The sequence below is a fragment of the Toxorhynchites rutilus genome, chromosome 2, assembly GCF_029784135.1.
Source record: "Toxorhynchites rutilus septentrionalis strain SRP chromosome 2, ASM2978413v1, whole genome shotgun sequence".
Taxonomy (NCBI): Eukaryota; Metazoa; Arthropoda; class Insecta; order Diptera; family Culicidae; genus Toxorhynchites; species Toxorhynchites rutilus.
Window position 1 is genome coordinate 339,457,100 of NC_073745.1, and position 24,079 is coordinate 339,481,178.

The following is a 24,079-nucleotide window of genomic DNA, read 5'->3' on the forward strand; positions in this document are numbered from 1 at the left end:
ACAAATTAAATTTATTCACGACACTACATCCATTTCGTTCCGTTGTCGGTGGCACCGAAGCGTATATTTCCTATTAACATAAATCTCTGCACAAAAGCAATCAGTTAAGTGTTCCCTTACAGGCTAGAAGTAAACATAAAAGCGCTTCCTTCCGGACGCAGCATCACTGATCCGAGAAGAGGATTATTTTTCCTCGACAGTCGTGTATTTTTTATTTACATCTGTGTCCGCCACACGGCACCACCGGATTCCTATAATCTTTCACTTAAGAGCACCAGTCACGGTGCTCTGCATTCCGTGCACGGTCACAGTCAATGCAGCAGTGAATCGTCGTAGCGTGGGAAAATTAACAATTTTCATTACGACGATAAACCACCCCCGCACCATCGTATTCTCAAGAAAGTCACTCGGTTTCGCTACTGTTGGCCACTCAGCATGATCTACGACAACCTGTTTCCTACCATTACAAGCACTTCTCTCAACACTCGAGGCGGAAACAGGACAATCACTGGATAACGACAATGGCTGATCATTTCGCTGACATCCACATTTACTCCGTCGTCGTGTCCCCGCCGCCCGGGCAGAAGGAACGCTAGCAGGGGGGCAGGAAGGACCAAAACAACCGACCGAGCGAACGAACGCCATGAAAGCGAGATTGCTAAATGATAAAACACGATGGCCCTTCGTTTACCGTTAGCGTGGGACGATTAATGCTTCCGGATTCTAGGTCCCAGTATAGCTGCACTACTTTTTATATATTCACATTGTCCCCAAGTCTGTATACACAAACACGCACCCACACTCACACACGAGTTCACACACGTGCCCGTAAGCAAGCGATAGAGGCAATGTTCCGAGCCAAGGAAACCCGGATGCGAGAGCACGGAAAAATACGCATTTTACCATTAGTGCGGACTTTTGGCGCCCTTCGCTAACTGTAACCGTAACTGATGCGAGCGGGGCGAATACAATGTTGTTAGATTTTGTTTCATTTCATTATGTATGAATAATACAAATCCAAATAAAAACTAAAGGAATAATAATTTCGCACGAGCACATTTGCCGACCAACCAAAGGGCAGCGAGGAAATCGAAACCAGCAACGGAAAAACACACAACTCCGCTCAATCCGTGGTATTAATATTAATAAATCTGGCGATTCCACCGCCCCGGAAACCAGATGCTGCCACCGTGTTTCGCTGAGAAGAATGATGATTGTGTCGGCAGCAGAGCGTCGGCAGGAGCAACATGACAAGAAAAATATCGCCCGAGGTCTAGGGTCTAGGGCCCAGACCTGGAGAGGTTGGGGTGGGGGCAAACTGTAGGTTATTTGGATTCACAAGTTTTGCTTACCTGGAATGTATCCGCAATAACGACAGCCTTCATGCCACCCTGCGACGAATAGAAGATGCAGACGAAGTAGATCAGAACAACAGCCACGTGCGTATCCAGACCTGTTGCTTTGGAGAGAGCGATCGCGGGCGCCAGGACTGCCACCGACGTGTAGAACGACATCTGTAACAATGGAGTATGGAAAGGGAGATGTGAGCAGGTGATAACAAAAAAACAACGTGTATTACACCGGATTTGAACCACATCCAACGAGGTGCCGATGCGGTGTGAGTGAGATAAGTCTAACGAAAAGGCTTACGTCGTTTAAGCGTCGTGATTACACAGTGTATCGAAGTATATCACATTGTTTAAATTTACAGCCCTATTCAATCAACGCATGAGTTGGTTATTATGATCATCAATCTACGGTAGAGTGAAAGTTATCGAAGAATTCAAAAAAGTATGAATTGAAACATTTCATTTCTCATTTATATGCTTAGATTTCTCTTCCATCGATCGATCCCTCAACATATCCATAAAATTAGCAATTTTACGCAGCATGATTAATTACCCGGTGCAACTATAAAGTTCAAGTTGGGGAAGTTGCCTTCTTGTTATCGTTATAGTGCTTTTCGTTTGCGTTTCGTACTATTTATGAGCAGTCAATCAACTGGGTTGCATCACCTTTTCTAATCGAAAAGGCGACAGACGAGTTACACATCGTTCAGATAGTTACTGTCATCACCTTGAAATCAAAGCGAAATTGGGTATTACATTTCTTCTTCTTATTAAATAACACTTATGTTCTCAGAAAAACTCAGTTCTTTCAGAACACAATTAATAACATGGTATTATTTTTTTGTCCAAACTTGTTGATGGCAATATCGCAATGATGCTGAGTACAGATGATTGTGTGGATGGTTTCATGACCTTTGGGCAATTCTGCAGAACCCAAGATGTCGGTCTTGTGGCTGTGTACTTCGAATCATTGTCCTGAAAGAAGTTGAAGGTTCTAAGCGCTGACATTTTAGTTCTTCTTCAGAATATTCAAATATATGTACGTTTTGAGTGAAGATTGCATTAACGAAATACAAGCTGTAGAAATACAACCTTCAGCATGTTTGACGGTTACTCCAAGGTTCTTTTGTTTCAGTTCTTCCTTTGGATTCCACCGCACAGAAACCTTTCCGGTCCAACCAAAAACGTTAAACTTGCTTGCATACATAAACATGGCAGGTTTCCTGAAGGCAAAATCCATCTCTGCAAACCTGTGCGAACTCTGATCGACTCTTGATGTTCTTTGCTAAAAAATAGCTATATAGCTTTATAGCCGAAAATAATTTTTTTTTTATGATTCGTTTATTTCTACAGGCTCAGTTACATAGGTTTAAAAAAGCCAAACTCTCAACTATACTTTTACTTTTAACATGTTTTCTTAATTCTACGGTTAATGAAATAGGAAACCGATTACTCGCGGTCGACTCGAGTTTAGAAGGGTGACACATTTTCCTTAGGAAAAGGATGGGATGTAAGGAGATTGTAACCATGTTCACACTCACACTCACACTCACTTTCACATTCATACTCACACATCACACTGAATTCTTAAACTATCCTCACATCTAATATGTATTAACAGTTTAACTTATTCTAATGTTAGGGAACCGATAGCTCGCGAAGGACGAAAAGGAGGAGAAAATGGGGGGAAAGGATGTAAGAACAATCACACTCGAAGATCGATATCTTTAAGGAAAACATATATTTGGGACATGTAATCGAGGTCTAACCGAGCTAACACATCTCTCACCGGCACATTGGGCTGTCTTCCTCGGGCCCGAAGGGAGTTTTCTACATTCGATCTGGCGACAAGATATAGCTCGCACGACCAAACAACGTGTTCGATGTCGTGGTAACCATGGCCACAAACGAAGAGATTGCTGTCGGCAAGCTTGAAACGAAAAAGTAGCGCATCTAAAGAACAGTGATTGGACATGAGTCGGGAGAAGGTCCGAATAAAGTCCCGACTCAAGTCCAGACTTTTGAACCATGGTTTGAGGCTAACCTTAGGGATAATCGAGTGGAACCACCGGCCCAATTCATATTCGTTCCACTTGCGTTGCCAGTTAGCGATGGTATTTTTACGAACTAAAGAATAAAATTCATTGAAGGCGATTTGACGCTGATAAATATCGCCTTCAATTGCACCTACCTTTGCTAATGAGTCAGCCCTCTCATTACCCGAAATGGAGCAATGTGAAGGGACCCAGACAAAGGTAATGACATAACAGCGTCTGGATAAAGCACTCAAAATTTCTCGTATTCTCTCAAGGAAGTACGGCGAGTGCTTTTCCGGCCTCACTGAACGGATAGCTTCGACATAGCTAAGACTATCCGTTACAATGTAATAGTGTTCAACAGGTCGTGAGGCGACGCTGTTCAGCGCCCAATGAATTGCTACCAACTCAGCAATATACACTGACCAAGGATTATGAAGACTGTGGGAGGTGCTGAAAATTTCGTTGAACACTCCAAATCCTGTGGACTCATTCATTGAGGACCCATCTGTATAGTACATATTATCATAATTGACACGCCCATACTTTGCATTGAAGATCGTAGGAACGATCCTCGATCGAAGATAATCTGGAATTTCATGGATTTTCTCCTTCATGAACAGATAAAAATGCACAGAGGAATTGATGTAGTTAGGAAAACAACCACGGTTGGGAATATACGAAGAAGGATCAACCTGCATGGTGATGAATTCATGATATGAGCTCATGAATCCAGAATGAGAATTTAGCTCTATAAGCTGCTCAAAATTTCCGATCACCAATGGGTTCATAACCTTACACCGGATGAGGAACCGAAGAGATAATAAATTGAAGCGATCTTCTAGTGGGAGTAGGCCTGCCAAAACCTCGAGACTCATGGTATGCGTTGAGGGCATACATCCCAACGCAATACGGAGACAAAGATACTGAATTCGCTCGAGTTTAGTGAGGTGTGTTTTGGCAGCTGATTGAAAACAGAAACTGCCATACTCCATCACTGAGAGAATAGTTGTTCGATACAACATTATAAGATCTTCGGGATGGGCTCCCCACCAGGTGCCGGTAATTGTACGGAGAAAGTTTATTCTTTGTTGACATTTTTTACTCAGATACCTAATATGGGCCCCCAAGTACATTTGGAGTCGAACCAGACCCCGAGATACTTGAATGACATAGCATGAGTGATCGGTTTACCCAAAAGTTGAAGCTTTGGTTTTGCTGGTCTATGCTTCCTAGAAAAAACCACCATCTCTGTTTTCTCCGTAGATAATTCGATCCCTAGCCCAATGGCCCAGGTTGAAAAATTGTTCAAAGTATCTTGTAAGGGTTCTTGCAGGTCGGATTAATTTGATCCTACGACAGACACCACTCCATCATCTGCAAGTTGTCTTAGGCTGCAATTTTGTGTAAGGCAATTGTCGATGTCGCTTACATGGAAGTTGTACAAAAGGGGGCTTAAACATGAGCCCTGAGGGAGGCCCCTGTAAGAGATCCGACTCACTGCCGAATCTCCATGAGAAAAATTGAAATGTTTCTCACAAAGCAAGTTATATAACATATTATTCAATAGAGGCGGCAGACCCCGAGAGTGTAATTTGTCTGACAGGACCTCTATTGAAACTAAATCAAACGCCCCCTTTATGTCCAAGAATACTGAAGCCATTTGTTTTTTTTCGGCGTAAGCCATTTGAATTTCTGAAGAAAGCAACGCAAGACAATCATTCGTCCCCTTGCCCCTGCGGAACCCATATTGTGTATCTGAGAGTAAGCCATTCGTTTCAACCCATCGATCAAGGCGAAACAAGATCATTTTCTCCAACAATTTCCGTATACAAGACAGCATTGCTATTGGGCGGTACGAATTGAAGTCGAACGCGGGCTTTCCAGGTTTTTGAATAGCTATAACTCGTACTTGTCTCCAATCATCCGGAACAATATTATGCTCCATAAACCGATTGAATAAATTCAACAAGCGATGTTTCGCCACACCAGGGAGGTTTTTCAACAAGTTGAACTTAATTCGATCCGATCCTGGAGCAGAATTGTTACAAGAAAGGAGAGCAAAAGAGAATTCTACCATCGAAAACTCGGAATCAAGATCGCACCTATCTTGTGGTATATCTCGAACTATTTTTTGCACAGGAGCGGAATCAGGACAAACCTTCCGTGCAAAATTAAAAATCCATCGATGTGAATATTCTTCGCTTTCATTCGTTGAAGAGCGATTTCGCATGTTTCGAGCCACTTTCCATAATTTTTTCATTGACGTTTCTCGTGACAAACCTCCCACGAAATTTCGCCAATAAGCACGTTTTTTCTCTTTGATCCTGAAAATTATTTGTTATTCCTAACTCATTCTTCAAACATAGAAACGCTTAAAAAATAAGTCTATTTTTTACAATTTAGAATCAGTTCGTAAATGTAAATTCGATCTATGAGGCTTTTTGGGTTACCTCGTGAGCATCGAGCTTCTTTTTGTATTCGGCCTCAAATGGCATCGATTCAATTATTTAAAAAAAACTAACTTTCAAAAATTCACATTTGTTTGGAAAAGAACAAATTTCGTACAGATCGGCACAGATGTTTTGAGTTTTAAAATTAGATTAGATTTGGATAAAAGCAAATAGAACTAAACGATGCTGAGATGGATGCATTTAAAATGTGACAACTGACTAATTTTTTTAATTTTTGGGTGAAACTCAAACTATTTTCAATATGCGTTTGGGTGAAATTCAAAACTATTTTCAATATGCTTTGGATTGTCCAATTTGGGGAAAATATACACCGTTTTGTTGGAAAATTCGTGGAAAATTCGTTGCTATTCTAAAGGTAGCTTCAAATTGTCTCTATCATAGAGGTCTTGGTCCTTATTGACGAAAAACCATAGCAATGGATTTCTATAATGTTCTCTTGATCCCAAAAAAAGTGAAATCGTTTGGTGCCAGGTTCGAACTATATGATGGATGCATAAAAACATCCCAATCAAGCTCTCGGAGTTGTGTGGCCTTGCTTTGTCCTGATGAAACACAACATCTCTTCTGTTGGCCAATTCTGAACGTTTCTGTTCAATCGCCAGCTTCAAACGGTGCATTTGTTGACAGTAGAGATCTTAATTTAGCGCATTGCGCTTTTGGCATATATAAAATAAATGTAATGTAATTTTCTCTTCGTTGACCTCCATTGTTAACACCTTGTAAGTCACAACTGAATAGGACAAACGAAAACAACAAAAGATTTTTTTTAGTGTGAAATGCCACCTTTACAACGAGACTAATTAATAAATTGTGTGATCGATATTACGCGAGATATTGATCACTAAAGCCAGCCAACGAGAAAATAATGCATAACTTTTTCCCCAACCTAATATTTTGTCTCAGATCAACAAAATGAATCGTTTGTTCCAGGCTGAAAACCTTAAGTTTACCATGCTACATGAAGAGCTGAAGACTTTTATCTGATAATTCTTACTTTTATCTGCGGGAAATCTAATGAATGTTTAATGCAAGAATTTTTATGTTGACAGTAGATGAATCGATAGCCAGATAATTTTCAACAATATCTGTCGCAATTTTTCGTGGACTTGGTCGAACAGATGTGAAGGAGATTCGATTTCAGTAATCCAACTCTCACGGCTGCTGCCAAGTTCAATCCCAGAAACTTTCCCAATCTAACAAGCCTCAATATAGTACTGGAAGTGCTTTCAGGTTTCTACCATTTACAAGGGATAATGAGCGAATTCCGTGCACGAAAATTTCTCAGCAGATAAACCACTTTTAAAAAAATGAAAACGAAAAAAGCAAACGCAAGATCGATGAACAAATATCAGATGCCTACAAAGAATTGATGATTTACTCGCAATACCGGCACCTGAATGTATTATTATGAATATTTGGCAACTGTCAAGCTTGTTTTTTTTAGATCATAACAATGACAGATCTATGCTTCGTAATCGGCTTAGCAGCATTACGTTGAACACAAACATTTGGATAAACAGTGGGCAGCACGAAGCTTTCATTTACCACTATCAGTAGCAGTCTATTTTTGACAAGAGCATTCCCAAAAATAAATGTACAGATGGGAAAAAATAACCCATCTAGTACAAATGAGTTTGAGGCAACAGTGGCTGGAAGACGCCTCATACCTAAAAGAAAAAGTTAACTGACTAACCAAACGTACCGTTTTGAACGGGACAGTACCGTGTTTTATCTGTACCGTATTTTGAGTATAAAGAATAAAATATTTATTTCTTTGTAATTATTTCCAATAAATTTCTTCAACTGAATATTTGATTTGAATTTAAATTTCAATTTAACTCAGAGAGAGAATTCTTGTCCCACACTTTCATTGCTGAGCTCGGTTAGTAACCTTTAATCATTTATGTGTTTTGTTTACATATTTTTTAAAATAACTTTGATAATTTTATCAAAATTCTTCAGCATGGAAGAGAAGATGTATTTTTGACTAGTACTAGTTTTCTATTTTTCACATGCTAAGGATATTTTCAAGCGAAACCCTAAGCAATTGTCGAAAGAAGGCAAATGTTTTGCAATCCTTTGTCAAAAAAGAAAGGCTGGATTAACATGTATTGTCCCGGATCGGAGTGCAAAGCAAAATTTGGCAAATTAACAAATTTTATGATGAAATTTCCGAAAATCTAAATCATAATCTATCTTCTAAATATTCCTTCGTTGTAGAGTACGATGTTTAGATTGATTTTACCAATCTCTGATCACTTTTGATTACGTCTCGGGCGGGAGAGTCTTGTCACGGTCGCCATATAATGTGCACTTTCGGAAGGTCGTAGATGAGGAAAAGGAAATGTTTATAATTGCTGCAACTGTATATTTTAGTTCTCAGCTTTGGGTTATTATGTAATGTGGGGAAAATATTATATGTTTTTGCTTCCGCGCCCCGTTTTTATTTCTGAACTATTTGGTCAGCCTACCTTTGGAGCTGTTCTTTACACGTGAGAAAAGTGCACCCGGTATCTCTTGATATCGACAAAAAAAGTCGAAACGATGTCAACGGGAATCAACCTAGGCCGGCTAGGATGTAAGGTTGTTTTACACGACCGCGCTATCCACTTACCCACTGGAGGTGTTGCATGAATGCGTGATAATATTACACCACATTATAAAATGATAATATTCACATCGACGGATTTTAAATTTTGCACGGAAGGTATGTCCCGATTCCGTTCCTGTACAAAAAATTGTTCGAGATATTTCACAAGATAGGTGCGATCTTGATTCCGAGTTTTCGATGGTAGAATTCTCTCTTGCTCTCCTTTCATGTAACAATTCTGCTCCGGGATCGGATAGAATTAAGTTCAACTTGCTGAAAAACCTCCCTGATGTGGCGAAACATCGCTTGTTGAATTTATTCAATCGATTTATGGAGCATAATATTGTTCCGGATGATTGGAGACAAGTACGAGTTATAGCTATTCAAAAACCCGGAAAGCCCGCGTCCGACTTCAATTCGTACCGCCCAATAGCAATGCAGTCTTGTATACGGAAATTGTTGGAGAAAATGATCTTGTTTCGCCTTGATCGTTGGGTTGAAACGAATGGCTTACTCTCAGATACACAATATGGGTTCCGCAGGGGCAAGGGGACGAATGATTGTCTTGCGTTGCTTTCTTCAGAAATTCAAATGGCTTACGCCGGAAAAAAACAAATGGCTTCAGTATTCTTGGACATAAAGGGGGCCTTTGATTCTGTTTCAATAGAGGTTTTGTCAGACAAATTACACTCTCGGGGTCTGCCGCCTCTATTGAATAATATGTTATATAACTTGCTTTGTGAGAAACATTTGAACTTTTCTCACGGAGATTCGGCAGTAAGTCGGTTCTCTTACATGGGACTCCCCCAGGGCTCATGTTTAAGCCCCCTTTTGTACAACTTCTATGTAAGCGACATCGACAATTGCCTTACACAAAATTGCAGCCTAAGACAACTTGCAGATGATGGAGTGGTGTCTGTCGTAGGATCAAACGAATCCGACCTGCAAGAACCCTTACAAGATACCTTGAACAATTTTTCAACCTGGGCCATTGGGCTAGGGATCGAATTCTCCACGGAGAAAACAGAGATTGTGGTTTTTTCTAGGAAGCATAGACCAGCAAAACCAAAGCTTCAACTTTTGGGTAAACCGATGTCATTCAAGTATCTTGGGGTATGGTTCGACTCCAAATGTACTTGGGGGGCCCATATTAGGTATCTGATTAAAAAATGTCAACAAAGAATAAACTTTCTCCGTACAATTACCGGCACCTGGTGGGGAGCCCATCCCGAAGATCTTATAATGTTGTATCGAACAACTATTCTCTCAGTGATGGAGTGTGGCAGTTTCTGTTTTCAATCAGCTGCCAAAACACACCTCATTAAACTCGAGCGAATTCAGTATCTTTGTCTCCGTATTGCGTTGGGATGTATGCCCTCAACGCATACCATGAGTCTCGAGGTTTTGGCAGGCCTACTCCCACTAAAAGATCGCTTCAATTTATTATCTCTTCGGTTCCTCATCCGGTGTAAGGTTATGAACCCATTGGTGATCGGAAATTTTGAGCAGCTGATCGAGCTAAATTTTCATTCTGGATTCATGAGCTCATATCATGAATTCGTCTCCATGCAGGTTAATCCTTCTTCGTATATTCCCAACCGTGGTTGTTTTCCTAACTACATCAATTCCTCTGTGCATTTTGATCTGTCCATGAAGCAGGATATCCATGGAATTCCAGATTATCATCGATCGGGGATCGTTCCTACGATTTTCGAAGCAAAGTATGGGCGTGTCAATTGTGATAATATGTACTTTACTGATGGGTCCTCTATGAATGAGTCCACAGGATTTGGAGTGTTCAACGAAATTTTCAGCACCTCCCACAGTCTTCACAATCCTTGGTCAGTGTATATTGCTGAGTTGGTAGCAATTCATTGGGCGCTGAACAGCGTCGCCTCACGACCTGTTGAACACTATTACATTGTAACGGATAGTCTGAGCTCTGTCGAAGCTATCCGTTCAGTGAGGCCGGAAAAGCACTCGCCGTACTTCCTTGAGAGAATACGAGAAATTTTGAGTGCTTTAACCAGACGCTGTTATGTCATTACCTTTGTCTGGGTCCCTTCACATTGCTCAATTCCGGGTAATGAGAGGGCTGACTCATTAGCGAAGGTAGGTGCAATTGAAGGCGAAATTTATCAGCGTCAAATCGCCTTCAATGAATTTTATTCTTTAGTTCGTAAAAATACCATCGTTAACTGGCAACGCAAATGGAACGAAGATGAATTGGGCCGGTGGCTCCACTCAATTATCCCTAAGGTTAGCCTCAAACCATGGTTCAAAAGTCTGGACTTGAGTCGGGACTTTATTCGCACCTTCTCCCGACTCATGTCCAATCACTGTTCGTTAAACGCGCTACTCTTTCGTTTTGATCTTGCCGACAGCAATATCTGTGCCTGCGGCCAAGGTTACCACGACGTCGAACACGTTGTTTGGTCGTGCGAGGAGTATCTTGTTGCCAGATCGAATTTAGAAAACTCTCTTCGGGCTAGAGGAAGGCAGCCCAATGTGCCGGTGAGAGATGTGTTGGCTGGTTTAGACCTTGATTACATGTCCCAAATATATGTCTTCCTAAAAGTTATCGATCTTCGTGTCTGATTATCCTTATATCCTTATATTCTCCTTTTCCTTTTTCTTCGCGAGAAATCAATTCCCTTCTTATTAACAATAGAATATTAAAATATTAAATAATATTAAACAGAGCTAAGTCTGATTAAAATCTCGTAGCTGAAAAAAAACAGAAAAAGACACTGAACATAAACAGAAAGAAATGTGAGTTTAGCATTCAACATATTCAGAGAGACGAAATGAAAATCATGATTCGTCTTGTCAAGTGTTGTAATAACAAAAAGGCGGTAGAGAGGCACCTTTGAATGATAATCTGTTTCTCTGGTTATCATGGAAATGACAAATGTGACTCACTGCACAGAAATCGTAATAGCAAATGGAGCGAGCGCAGTACCCATACTCGTGATGATATTCCGGATGAAATACTTCTGCTTTACCCAATTTTTGGCGCACTGGACCACGTTGATTTCAAGTATCTCTTCACAGATTGGACGACCTGCGTCATCCTGAGTACAGATGAAAAATATTTTTCACTCTTTTCACCCTTTTAACTCTGGTACAGATGAAATTGTGGCAACACTGGTTACAGGAATGAAACGCAGCTCGAATGCCTTTTTTCGGCCTTCGGTTTTCGACCTTCTCCATTGATTTACTTCAGGAATCCAGTTTCGTTATTTCCATTTTAGTTGAAAAAAAAACAATTTTGCTCTCGTTGGTTTGCGAATGCGACCCACGATTTGTGAGGAAAGGGCTTACAAATGTTTGTTTACAAATCGTGTTAGGTTCTTTTCTATTGTCGATTCAGAACAGCACTGTCTTTTCAACTCAACTAGTGAACTATTTCTGTATTTGACTGAAAATAATGTGTTTTGACATCTACTGTTCGGAATTTAAGTCATCCGTCAAAACATGATTCATATTACAAACACTACTTTAATACAAATTTCAATGAAGATTTCATAATTAAATATCACTTGTTCATCCATTTATATTAAATTCTTACCTTAAACTTAAACTGAAATAGCAATCATAATAGTGAAAACAATTTCAAAAACTGAAAAATTATTGATTTTTTGGTTTTTTGTCTGGTTTTAACACCACTTTTTTTTTGCAAATAATTTGTTATACGAAAATGTGTACCCCAAAGATAGTCGGGGTTTTCATCATTCAATTTTTTATAACATTAAAGTTCAGTAAATTTACAATTTAACATGAAGTGTTCGGAATATGAATCAAAACGGTATTTTTGCATGCCATCAAAGAAAAAAAACAGATTTAAAAAATTATAGGAGGTTGTGTCCAAGATACGACCGCATTGTTGACGTAGAGCTACGCTGTTATTTTATATAAGTCGCTTGTTTATACCTTTGGATATAATTCTATAATGTTGTGAAATTTTCGAAACAACTGCTTAGTAGAATAATCTTTGAAATGGTTTTTCATTGTAGAATCAGTTGACGATAATTGATTGATGATTCATTCTTGCCTTCGCAAAACGATACACTAGCTGATCGTATGTCGCAATTTATTGCATGTCAATGAATTGAAAATTTACCTCGAACGCCTTTTTCGCAATTGACATAGACTCGGCTACAGTGGATGATATACATGTTACACCAGCACCATTATTCCACATCTCATAACTACATCAATATATGTTTGGTACCGAATGGAAACAACAACAATGACAACACTTGCAAGTATCAAATATCATGCTACATGTTGTTCAGTAGTGCCTCAAAGGAATCGCACCTCTAGATATCGTTCGTACGAACTAAGCGTAAACCAAGCGCCAAACAAGCGTTCACCATAGCATGCATACAGAGCCATACATTGGTGGCTTGTAACTACTAGCAATATAAACATTTCTCATCATTTTGCGCTATTCTCAAAAGAAACGCTTCTGTTAATATTACTGGCCTCGAAAAGAGTTGCATTACTTTCTCATGCTCGAGAGAAGCGCAGCAGTCACCCTCAGTGGAGGAAGTTTTGCTATTGGCAAGCAAAAGCTAATCACATACCAAATTCCAGAACATTTACTTTCTTGATGACTAAACAAGAGAAATAAACTCTTTTTGTTAATAACAACCTCGAAAACAGTAGCAATGCTTCCTTTTGATCAATATTAGCGCAAATGCAATCCTAGTTGAAGGGAGTTTTGCGACTGGCACGCGAACCCAAATAACTTATAACATTCCAGTAAGACATTCAAGATGCTTGGTATTCCCAAATAATTTTTTGGTGCACAACCTTAACGTCTGCTTCGTCATAAAGTCAGTTTAATGCATTGATGCATTCTCAAAGGCACCAACGAAGCCCTTATGAAGACGGAAAATAAACAATGTTAACTGCTTGGAAAAAGACTGAATTATGCCACACAGCTTGTACTCTGCTGTAACACCCATCGATGCGAATTCGCTGATTGGTTTGTCAAGAGCGACCGCCTTCACCACCAGCGGGGGGAGCTTGATTTTGGTTGCTGTCTGGGCGTTTACATTTTCGACCGACGCGCCGAAATCGCCAACTTCACTGTTGTTCGGTGCGGTGTCACATTCGCGAAGGCTCAGTTCAGTGCGAGCGCTTTTCACTGCACCAACACCGCGTGCATCATTAGATGACGCTTACCTCGAATTTTTATTGCCCCTGACAATGCGTTCGTTTTTTGCAGGGCTCGCACACTACGCGAAGCGTCCAATTTATGACGTGGAAAGAAGAACACACGATACGAATAACGCGAAAAACAGAAAAACAGAAACAGAAAAACCAAACGACGATATCCAAGTTGGATAACCACTGGTGGGGTCCAATCTTAGATCGAAGCGCAGCGAAAGCAAAGTGAACTGGATTACTCAACAGTCCGATGCCGAATGAAAGTTTGCCTCAGCGAGATCCACTGTTTATACTCTAGGCAAGTATTACCCTTCATTCTTCTTCATTTCCTTTGTTCACGGAGACTTTAAATCCTACGATTTCCCCTCCGTTGATCGTCGATAAGTTGCTCGTTATTGATATCTCTGTTCGGGAAAGCACTCAAATGGACAGAACAAATGTATGGGATAATAGAAACACTTAAAGTTTTCATGAATTTTAACCATTTACTAACCAGGGGATTCTAATGTATAGCATATGAAACAAATCTTACGGAATTTCCGATTCGTTTAGTATGTAAATCGCCAAAATCCGTTCGCGGCAAAAATAGTTATTAACGTTAACTTTATTTCATAAAAACGTGACCTGTTTTCTGATTTGACATCCTTAATGAAAGACGTAGTTCTACGTCAAAAAAAATGTATGAAAATAAGATTATGGACAGTGAAAATTTCAAATTTTACATTCATACTAGTTAAGGTACATCAAACGAACTGAAAAACCCATTAGTTTTCAGACAATAAATAGATGTCTAAGAACCGATTTGAAATTAGGTTTTATATTATAGCAGAATCATGTGACCAAATTTAAAAGGAAAATTGTTTTATATTTCATACACCTTCGCATTCTAAACTTGAATCTACTGCTAAATTGAGATGGTCATATCGCCTCGTGAAAAAATCTACTTCAACAAAAAACTGTAAACTCTCCTTCTTCTAATTAATTGACGACCATACAGACTGAGCCGTAAACCGATTAGACTCGCATGCCATCAACCCCTCGCCATCTTGGGAGCAATCCTATTTGTTCAGCCATTCCATTATTCACCAAAACAAACAGCAAAACCCGCTTAGTAATCCGCCTAATCAATCATCAAAAATCTCCCCAACCTGGAACGCAAAAACCACTTCACTTTGCCTTCACACAAAGCCTCTGAGAGAGCATTCCTCGATTTAGTCAGACACAAGAGGAATAAGCCGGCGAATGGCTTTCCACCGAAGAGGCCTACCGAAATTAAATTTCGACTCGTCTCGCTTCATCTGCCCATGGCAACGGTTCGTTCCCAAATATGCATAATTTTCATCATATTCTTTCGGTATACTCTCAGAGTTTCCGAGAGCCCGGGCCTGAAGCCGAAGGCCTAATACCTTCCACATCTTGAACAACGAATTGTTTGTCCCCATCAGAGCTAATCCAGCTTCTATCGCCAGCAAAGAACAGGAAAAGATATCCATACCCGGAACGAGACGGAAATGCTCTACTCTACCGGATCCCTATTGAATCCACAGTTCGGTTGCCGTCGAGACGACGAGCCGAGCGACTCTGAACCACAACACGATTCGGAAAGTATGTTTGCGATTGTTATTCAATAAACCCTCCGAGATGGGATGTCCTCTTTTTGTAAGTTTGCTGCAACTAATTGTGCTCCTGCTGTGTGTGTGTGTGTGTGTTTATCTGAATAAATCCGAGAGATAGATTCATCAAAACCCAAACTTAGGCAACACACGAAATTACTTCAAGAAAGTTGATTAATTGCTGGATCTTTGTGGGATTGGCTGATTGAATTCAAAAGTTAATTTATACCACTGTCGCAATCAATCAGTTCGGTGAACCCCATGGAAAAGGGTATGTAAGCGTAGCTTTCCCACCGAAAGGGCTTTGTAATTAGATTTCGAGATTTTGGTGTGGTGTGAAAATTAATTAATGGGATAAACTCACCTGCAAAATATACAAAACCGCTCCGAAAACTCTAAGTTTGTTATCGAACCGCACTCCAAGATACTCGTAACAGCTGGTGAGGTTCATCTTGTAGTAGATGGGGAAGAAGATTTTGGTGGCGACGGGGATGACCAGCAGCGCGGAGATTACTAGAAAACAAAATGACATTCAATTATTTTTATTCGTTCTTATTTTTTCCACGGGTGTGGGGAGGCTTCGACATACCAATCAGAGCATATTGAGTTCCGCTGAAAAACATTTCCGATGGATTTCCCAGCAATTCGATGGCGGTAATAAAACTGGTGGTGAGGCTGAGCGTTACCGGGAAAACCGTCATGCCAGAGCCGAGCAGAAAGTCGTTTGAATTGGGATCGGCATCATCCTTTTTGGGCTTCACGAAATAGCCGTAGAAAACGCCTGAAAAGAAGCGGTTTATTCAGCTTAAGTTTTTCAGTTTGTTATTCATAAGCGATATTAGAGCATGATTGGCTCTGCTACGGATACAGGCCGTTTGGTTTAAATTAATGGTGTTGACACCTATTTCTCGGAATTGATTATTTGTAGCATGCCAGTTGGTTGCCAAACAGGCATGATCGTGTGGGGCTACACCCAACACGATCGATCGACAGTGATTGAAAAACGTTGCGGCAGCAATTGAGGAATTAATTGGAAACAGTATAGTTGAATTGATATTCCATTGGATATCAGTCATTCTATTATTGCCTTCAATCTCGCGTTGCAATTGGTATTTGTCGCTTTCGGATCGATGATTTTCGCGTACGGGATCTTCAGTGAGAATTCGTCGTACGAATGTAAATATCATATCGATTATGTAATTTCAATTAGTTTCTCGATCAATTTTGTTTTGAGTGGACATAAATTCGTGAAAACTGGAAAAAACAGAGCATTTTAAAACTAGAAGTGAGAGATTTTAGAGATTTTCCTACAAGATTTTTTCGGGATATTTTAATATTTGAAATATATATATATATATATATATATATATATATATATATATATATATATATATATATATATATATATATATATATATATATATATATTATTTTGGGATATTCAATTTGTAAAAAAAAACTTTAATGGTTTTTATCAGGAGAACATCAAGTATACTAGAGTGCATATGCGAGCCTCGTCACTCCTACGAACCGCGTCATTATCTTGGTGGAAAAAAAGTTGTTTGGAGTTACTGTTCAAAAACGGATTAGGAATTGTCTGGGGTATTGTTGTGTACTGGGAGTTAGGGCAAGCTAACTCTAGTACATCATAGGCAGAAATGGCTCCCAAAACCATCAGAAATTCATCTATCTTTAAATAAAAGTCCTAATTTAGACATAGAACTCGCCCTAGCAAATACGAAAATCAGAGTCGAAACGAATGAAGCACTTGTTTCATAGACAACATGAATCAAATGTAAACCTTTTTTTCTTCACTCAAATACAATTGATGTCAATCATCCTTTTTGTTTTATTATATATTTGGTAGTTTGAAGCTTGATATAGTTATTAAACGTCACTGATTGGGAGAAAATAAGTGTAATGTAATAAGAGTGTGCAATGTGACTTTTTTCATTTAGACCGTATTGGGTTAAAAATATTAGGCAATTTGCTTAGGCGCTTAGGCTAGCAGAACTTGTTCAATGTACCATATTTAGAACAAAATAAATAGTGTACAACACCTAGATTTTTTTTTAATCACGTTCAACTTTATTAATTTAGTCTGTAGTATGATAAATTTGATGATGCTTAACAAAGTTTTATAAATTTTGGAAATAGTATTAGTTGTTGAGCACAACACTCAATATTTTGAACTTCTGTGCTTTTCCAATATTCTATCAGTAGGGCCGATTTTGCTTGATTCGCGAACACTTTCATTATTCTTAACACGGCATTTTGAAAAAATCCTGTTTTTTCTCGGTCGAAATACTTTTGAAAATTTCCATACATTTTACAAAAAGGTGTTTTGTTTTTTGACAAATTTATCTCGAAGTGCACGTCTCCACTTACGTTCAATCTGAGCATTTTTCTCAGCAGTTCCAACCGAAGAATCTGATAGGAGTTTTCAGAATTGGCTGAAAATAATAATTTCCTAATCCGTTCAATCCCAAAGTCGCTTAACCGGAAGAAATTGATTTGGCGGATTCATGAAGCGCCTAAAATGTCAAATTCAATAATTATGGTCACCAAATATCTAGGGTATACGACATGTTGGGTAACGACATAATTTTTTTTGCTGAAAAATTAATTACATGGTTTCAATGCAATTTTTCTGTTGGCTTCTGGCCAAGACACCTGATATCGATCCTAAAACACTATTACTGATTGTAATATTACCCTGAAAAACTTTACATAAACATGAGTTTGTTTTTTTCGATGAAATGCGCACATTACCAAATCAGTCCAAATAAAATTTTAATGTTCAAAAATCATCTCTTTTATTTTATTATATATTTGGTAGTTTGAAGCTTGATATAATGATTAAACATCATTGATTGAGAGAAACTAAGTGTAGATGAGTGTGCAATATGACTTTTTTCATTTAGACCGTATTGGTTTAGAAATATTAAGCGATTTGCCTAGGCGTTCCAAATTACCCCCACATACCTTACCATAGTAAGCTTGTAATTTCTGGTACAAAAAACGGTTTTGAAATCACTACGAATCATTGTGCAGTTAGTATGTGCAGTATTAACAGAATAATCTGTATTTCTACAATTTTTTACAAATTTTTAAACCAAAAATTTTTATTTTGTTTCCAAAATATATATATTTTTAATATATATTTTTAAGGCTCATATGGCGTTAGTTCGACGGGGCTGGGAGTTCAATATTTCGACATTTTTTGCCATTTTACCAACATAGTTGTATGTTAGTATGTATGTGACCGATTAATCGCGGTTGGCTGGAGGTTAGTATTCTCTTATTTGGGATGATGCAGTCTCCAATGCTATGTACAAAAAAAATTTCACCCTTTCACCCTTCAGTACTCAAAAAAGCATTTTTCGTGCCGAAGATGAAATTTTTCTGCCAACGCTAGTGTGGGTGTACCAAAACGCCATTATATTTCTGCTAAAGATAATAAATGCACCTCGATGTAACTGAGAAATATAATACTCTACTTGAATATATCATTTTATGAAGAATTAATTCTATTGAAACATAAGAAGGCCTATTTCCTTCAAACATTATCCGCATGCATTTGTATGGACTCTAACATGGACTAACAAAGCAGGCATTCTGACGTTATCGTCACTGACGATGCGAGGAATTTCGATGTCTGGGGCTACCAAAAGCTTGTACTAAGAATTACTCAAATCTAATCAATTCTTAAATTTCTGTAATGTACTTCATGGACAATAATTTCTTGGTCCTATGTTAACAATGTGGTAATGTCTTGCACTTAAAAAACTATAGGAGGTTGTGTTCAAGACACGACCGCATTGTTGACGTAGAACTACGCTGTAGTTTAATTCAAGTCGCTTGTTTATAACTACGGGTATTATTTTATAATACTACGAATTTTGATATAACCATTCTACCAGTTTGGTCGCCCTGAAATGTTTTTTTTATTGTAGAATTAATTGACGATGATTGTGTGATGATTCGTTCTTTTTCTCGCAGAACAATACATGCTCGAGATAAGCTGTTAGCTGTTATCCTTAGTGGAGAAAGTTTTGCTACTGGCTACTGGCTACTGGCAACATACAAAATTTTAGAACGACATTTACTTTCTTGATGACTAAATAAACGAAATAAACTCTGTCTATTAATCTCAACAACCTCGAAAAGAGTAGCACTGCTTCATTATGATCAAGATTTGCGCAAATGTAATCTTAGCTGAAAGCAGTTTTGCGACTGGTACGCGAGCCCAAATAAATTAATAACTTAATATAATTTATTGAATAACTTGGTATTCCCCAAATATTTTTTGGAGCACAACCTTAACACCTGCTTCACCATAGCGTCAGCTCAATGCATTGATAACAGGGAACAAACAATGTTAACTGCTTGGAAAAAGGCTGAATATTTGCCTCAGCAGAGATTCACTACCATTACACTAGCGTAAATATTTCCCTCCCGCTATCTCCCCTCCTTGTTCTAATTCATCATTACGGCTGCATAATGTGCACCACCAATGTATACGGGAGCAGATACAAATGGGGTTCCAGCGTAGCGAAGATGTACTATTTTTACGTACGGGTTATGAAGCACGCACGTACACATACACAAATACACATATATCGATGGCTTGAAGCAATTAAATATACACACACTTATCTCTGTTTTGCGCTCTTCTCAACAGAAGCCCTTTCTGTTAATATTACCGGTCTAGATCAGCTTAGCTGTCATCCTTTGTGGGGAGAGTTTTGCTACAGTCATGCGAAAATAAAATAACAGACAAAATTCCAGAACATTTATTTTCTTGGTTGCACTTTAATGCAATGGCGTCAGTTTGATGCAATGATTGCAATGCCAGAGACATCAGCGAGTGAGTAATTTGGTCGCGTCCACAGCTCAATCCGAGACATATGATGACACAAAACAAGGAAGAACAAGCGATATTCATTGCTTTGAACACAGAACGATACTGAAAGTTTGCCTTCCTTCCTTGCTTGAGACTTTAAACTTCTTCAGTTCATTCGTCTCTAACCTCCAAAAAGGCTCTTGGAAAACTTTTCTTTATCCATCATATTATTTCTTCACCCCCATTGCCTTGAGAAAGGCATTCGATCCCTCGCCGTTCAGCTCGCCCAGCAACGATGTTGTTCAGTCGATTTCCTCACGAAGAATGAAAGTTTGCCTACGCGAGATCCACTGTTTATAGCCTAGGCAAACATTCCCCTTCGTTCTTCTTCTTTTCCTTTGTTCACGGAGACTTTACGTTTTACGATTTCCCCTTCGTTGCTTGTCGAGAAGTTGCTCGTTATGGACAGCTCTGTTCGGGAAAGCACACAAATGGACAGAACAAATTTATGAGTAAATGGGAATGCTTCCAATATTCATCAATTTAAACCATATACAGACTATGGGATTATAATGTATAGCATATCAAACAAATCATAGGGAATTTCCGGTTCGTTTGGTATGTAAATCGCCGAAATCCGTTCGCGGCAAGAATAGTTATTAACGTTAACTTTATTTCATATAAATGTGACCTGTTTTCTGATTTGGCACCCTTAATGAAAGTCGTAGTTCTACGTCAAAAAAACAACCCGATTCTACAGCCATACACAAAAATATATCGAACCGTGATTTTTAGTGGGTGCATTGGTGGCTCGAGATGTTGCAGATGACGCCGCAAAGATCACGATTTCAGAGCGTGATTCATTGCATAGCCATAGAGTGTGTGGTTAGACCGCATCACTGAGCTTCCCCCGTGTAAATAACGAAGAACGGGTGAAATCCCACATAGATCATTTATAACGAAGGCCAGAAGAAACCCCGAAGAGCACGCTTCGAGTGCAAAAAAGAAGGAGAAAGAAAAAGGATATTTGCGCCTACGTGCGATTATTTAAACCAAGTTTAAATAATTATTTTGACGTAGGACTACGTCTAACCGGAAGATATAGGGGGTGAAATGGAAATCTAGGCACTGAACAAGTAGGAAAAAATGCAAGATTTGGAACGCTTATAACTCGAGCATTTCTCAATAGATCGCAAAGGTTTTTGCATCAATTGATAGGAAATATATCTACGCATCTATCATAACGAATAACATTTCATTTTTCATGAGATATATAATTGAATAATTGTGAAATATCAAGCATTGTCAAAATGCCCTGTGCCCTTTTGCCCTTTTGATTGGTCCATTTTGTGCTCCTCAAATCGTACCGACCAAAACGGGCAACCAGAGCAGCAGCGAAATAGAATGGAGCACGATTGGAAAGGAAAAAGAAAAAAATGAACGAAACATTGGTCGCAGTCTCACACATGCGTAATTCTCGAGCCAGCCAGTCAGCTTAAAAATCCCCGCTCCGCTGCCGTAACGATCATTCTCATTCAAACCGTACACCACATCGGTTCGCATTACAACACATCAACAAACCAACCCAAGCAGCCATGTCTGGACATGGTAAAGGAGGAAAAGTGAAGGGAAAGGCAAAATCCCGCTCGAACCGTGTTGATCTGGAGTTCCCCGCAAGGGTAGCTAGGCCGAGCGCGTTAGTACCAGTGCACCAGTCCACCTAGCCGGCGTTATATAGTTTCGGCCGCCGAAGTGATCGAGTTGGCTGGTAGAGCTGCTCGCGACGATAAGAAAAACCGCATTCAGAACAGAACACATCAAGACAACAACAGGCAGTTGCAGCGAGTGGCGAGTGGCAAACGCAATCGCAAAACGGCAGCTGGTAGCAGAAGAAAAAAGTTTGTTCTTTATACAATCTGCTTTGGTGGCAAATCCAGAACAAGGCGGCATCGAGGGCGTTCGAAATGGTTTTTTCAAAACCTCGAGTACTAAGTTTTCTAAATTGGAACCATTCCATAAAACAAGGCGCTTTTCAGGGCCATTAAACCTTCCAAAAAAGAGTTTAGGAAATACAGTTCAATGCTTTCTTAAACATTATCCAAAATAATAATAAAACACAAATTGATTTTTTCATAATTTGTTTGCCAGGATCTGATGAGTATGTGAATTTGGCAGTTGTTCTGAGTATATTGATAGTTGGGGACTTTCCTGATTATTCAATTTTCACCAATTCTTAAATTGTTTCCAGATTGAAAGTACAGTAATTTACAATTAGTTCGACATTTAGCTAATTGGACGGACCTGTAATGCGACTTATTTAGTTGGACATTTTTGTAAACATAGAGATACAAATTATGACCCCACATTGAAAGTCGACACTGTACCACTGTCATCGCAAATGTTCAATTACAGGTTAAAATCGCCTCCAATGCGGCACTGAGTGGCGCTTCGGCACGTCGCATTGAATGTAATTTACTGTACAACATGTCACAAAGCTGGATGGAAAGAAATTTTCCAACTGTGAAAGCTGTGGCGAGTGGCAAACGCAATCGCTAAACAGGAAGGTTTAGCCGAACAAGATGGGGATATCGAGTGATAACAAAACAATAAACTCTTTAGATTGAAGATAATTTTGTGATCCTGAAAAGGACCCTTTTTAGCCTGCATGTGAATCCAACGAGCGAACAAATCGTAATGAATGTATTTTTTTGCCATCGCTCCCTTTTAACGCTCATTCGTTCGTCTCGTTGGACTCGCCCCTCTGGCTGAGTCTGCCGATTTGTCTCTATCCTGTGAGTGTGTACCGCTAGAGTATAAAACACGCGGACCCCAAAAAAAATATCTTATTTTCTTTCAAACCGTAAACCCGTGTGGTTGTACGGCATCGGCATCGTGGACGTAACAAAGGAGGACAAGTTAAGGGAAAGGCAAAGTCTCACTCGAACCGTGCAGGTCTCCAGTTCCCTGTTGGTCGCATTCACTGATTGCTCCGCAAGGGTAACTAGGCCAAACGGATTGGTGCCGGAGCACCAGTATACCTAACAGCGATTATAGAGTTTCGGCCGTCGGAGTGCTCGAGTTGGCTTGCAAAGCTGCTCACGACAATCAGAAAACCCGCATCAAGAACAGAGCAGCTTCGGTTCGGCGCTCATCAAGGCAACAATTAGCTTCAGTGAGTGGCAAAGTGTTTCTCCGGCACGTCGGATTAAATGTAATTTACTGAGCAATATGTCACAAGCTGGATGGGAAGAAATTTTCCAACTGTGAAAGCTGTGGCGAGTGGCAAACGCAATAGCTAAACAGGAAGGTTTAACCGAACAAGATGGGAATATCGAGTGATAACAAAAACACAACACCCAAGGTTCTTTTCAGAACCATCAACATATTCATAAAGAGTAAACAGTAAATTAATCCATTTTTTAGGTAGATAGGTAGGTATTCACGTAGTAGAAGAAAATAAAACAATATATTTAAAATATATATTTAACAAAAACTGTCCCCTTTGTATAGTCACATAGTACGTCACTCCGGTTATGTCCCCGACATTACCCACCCGTCTTTTTTCCGTCTCTTTAGCTACGCGCTTCTGGCGTGAATTAAGGAAGGCCCATCCCAAGAAGTAATATAGTAACATTCGCTTGTATAAAAGACTTGTATTATTACTGAATAAAAGAAATCTTGATCGGGCCACGAACGCAGAAGCGTCCCGCAAACGATCCAGAAAGAAGGACCTGGGCTACTAGTGAGTATAGAAGAACCGAATTCTAATTCCGTAAGGAATCCGAAATTCTCCTATTCCTCCCTTTTCCTTCACTATCTGGCTCCGCCCGAAAACGTGGAACCACCGGAATGCATCGGTAGACTCATCCCCTCAGTTGTGCGCTCTACGTGACCTGCCTTACCGCAAGCGTCTGATAAAGGGCCGCATCATCGCGTAATCAGCTCACCCGCGGAGCCATATTTGGTAGCTCTCGAGAGGACAATAGAGCTAAG

General features: G+C 39.5%; 1 protein-coding gene across 1 annotated transcript in view; it reads right to left on the reverse strand.

Moving 5' to 3' along the window:
* Positions 1 to 24,079, reverse strand: part of LOC129768425 (sodium-coupled monocarboxylate transporter 1) — a 199,954-nt gene that overhangs the window by 147,289 nt on the left and 28,586 nt on the right. The window contains exons 3-5 of the mRNA XM_055770077.1: positions 15,830 to 16,021; positions 15,605 to 15,753; positions 1,353 to 1,514 (exon numbers count right to left, since the gene is read on the reverse strand). Of these exons, the coding sequence (XP_055626052.1) occupies positions 1,353 to 1,514; positions 15,605 to 15,753; positions 15,830 to 16,021 (503 nt within the window). The remainder of the gene's footprint in view (positions 1 to 1,352; positions 1,515 to 15,604; positions 15,754 to 15,829; positions 16,022 to 24,079) is intronic.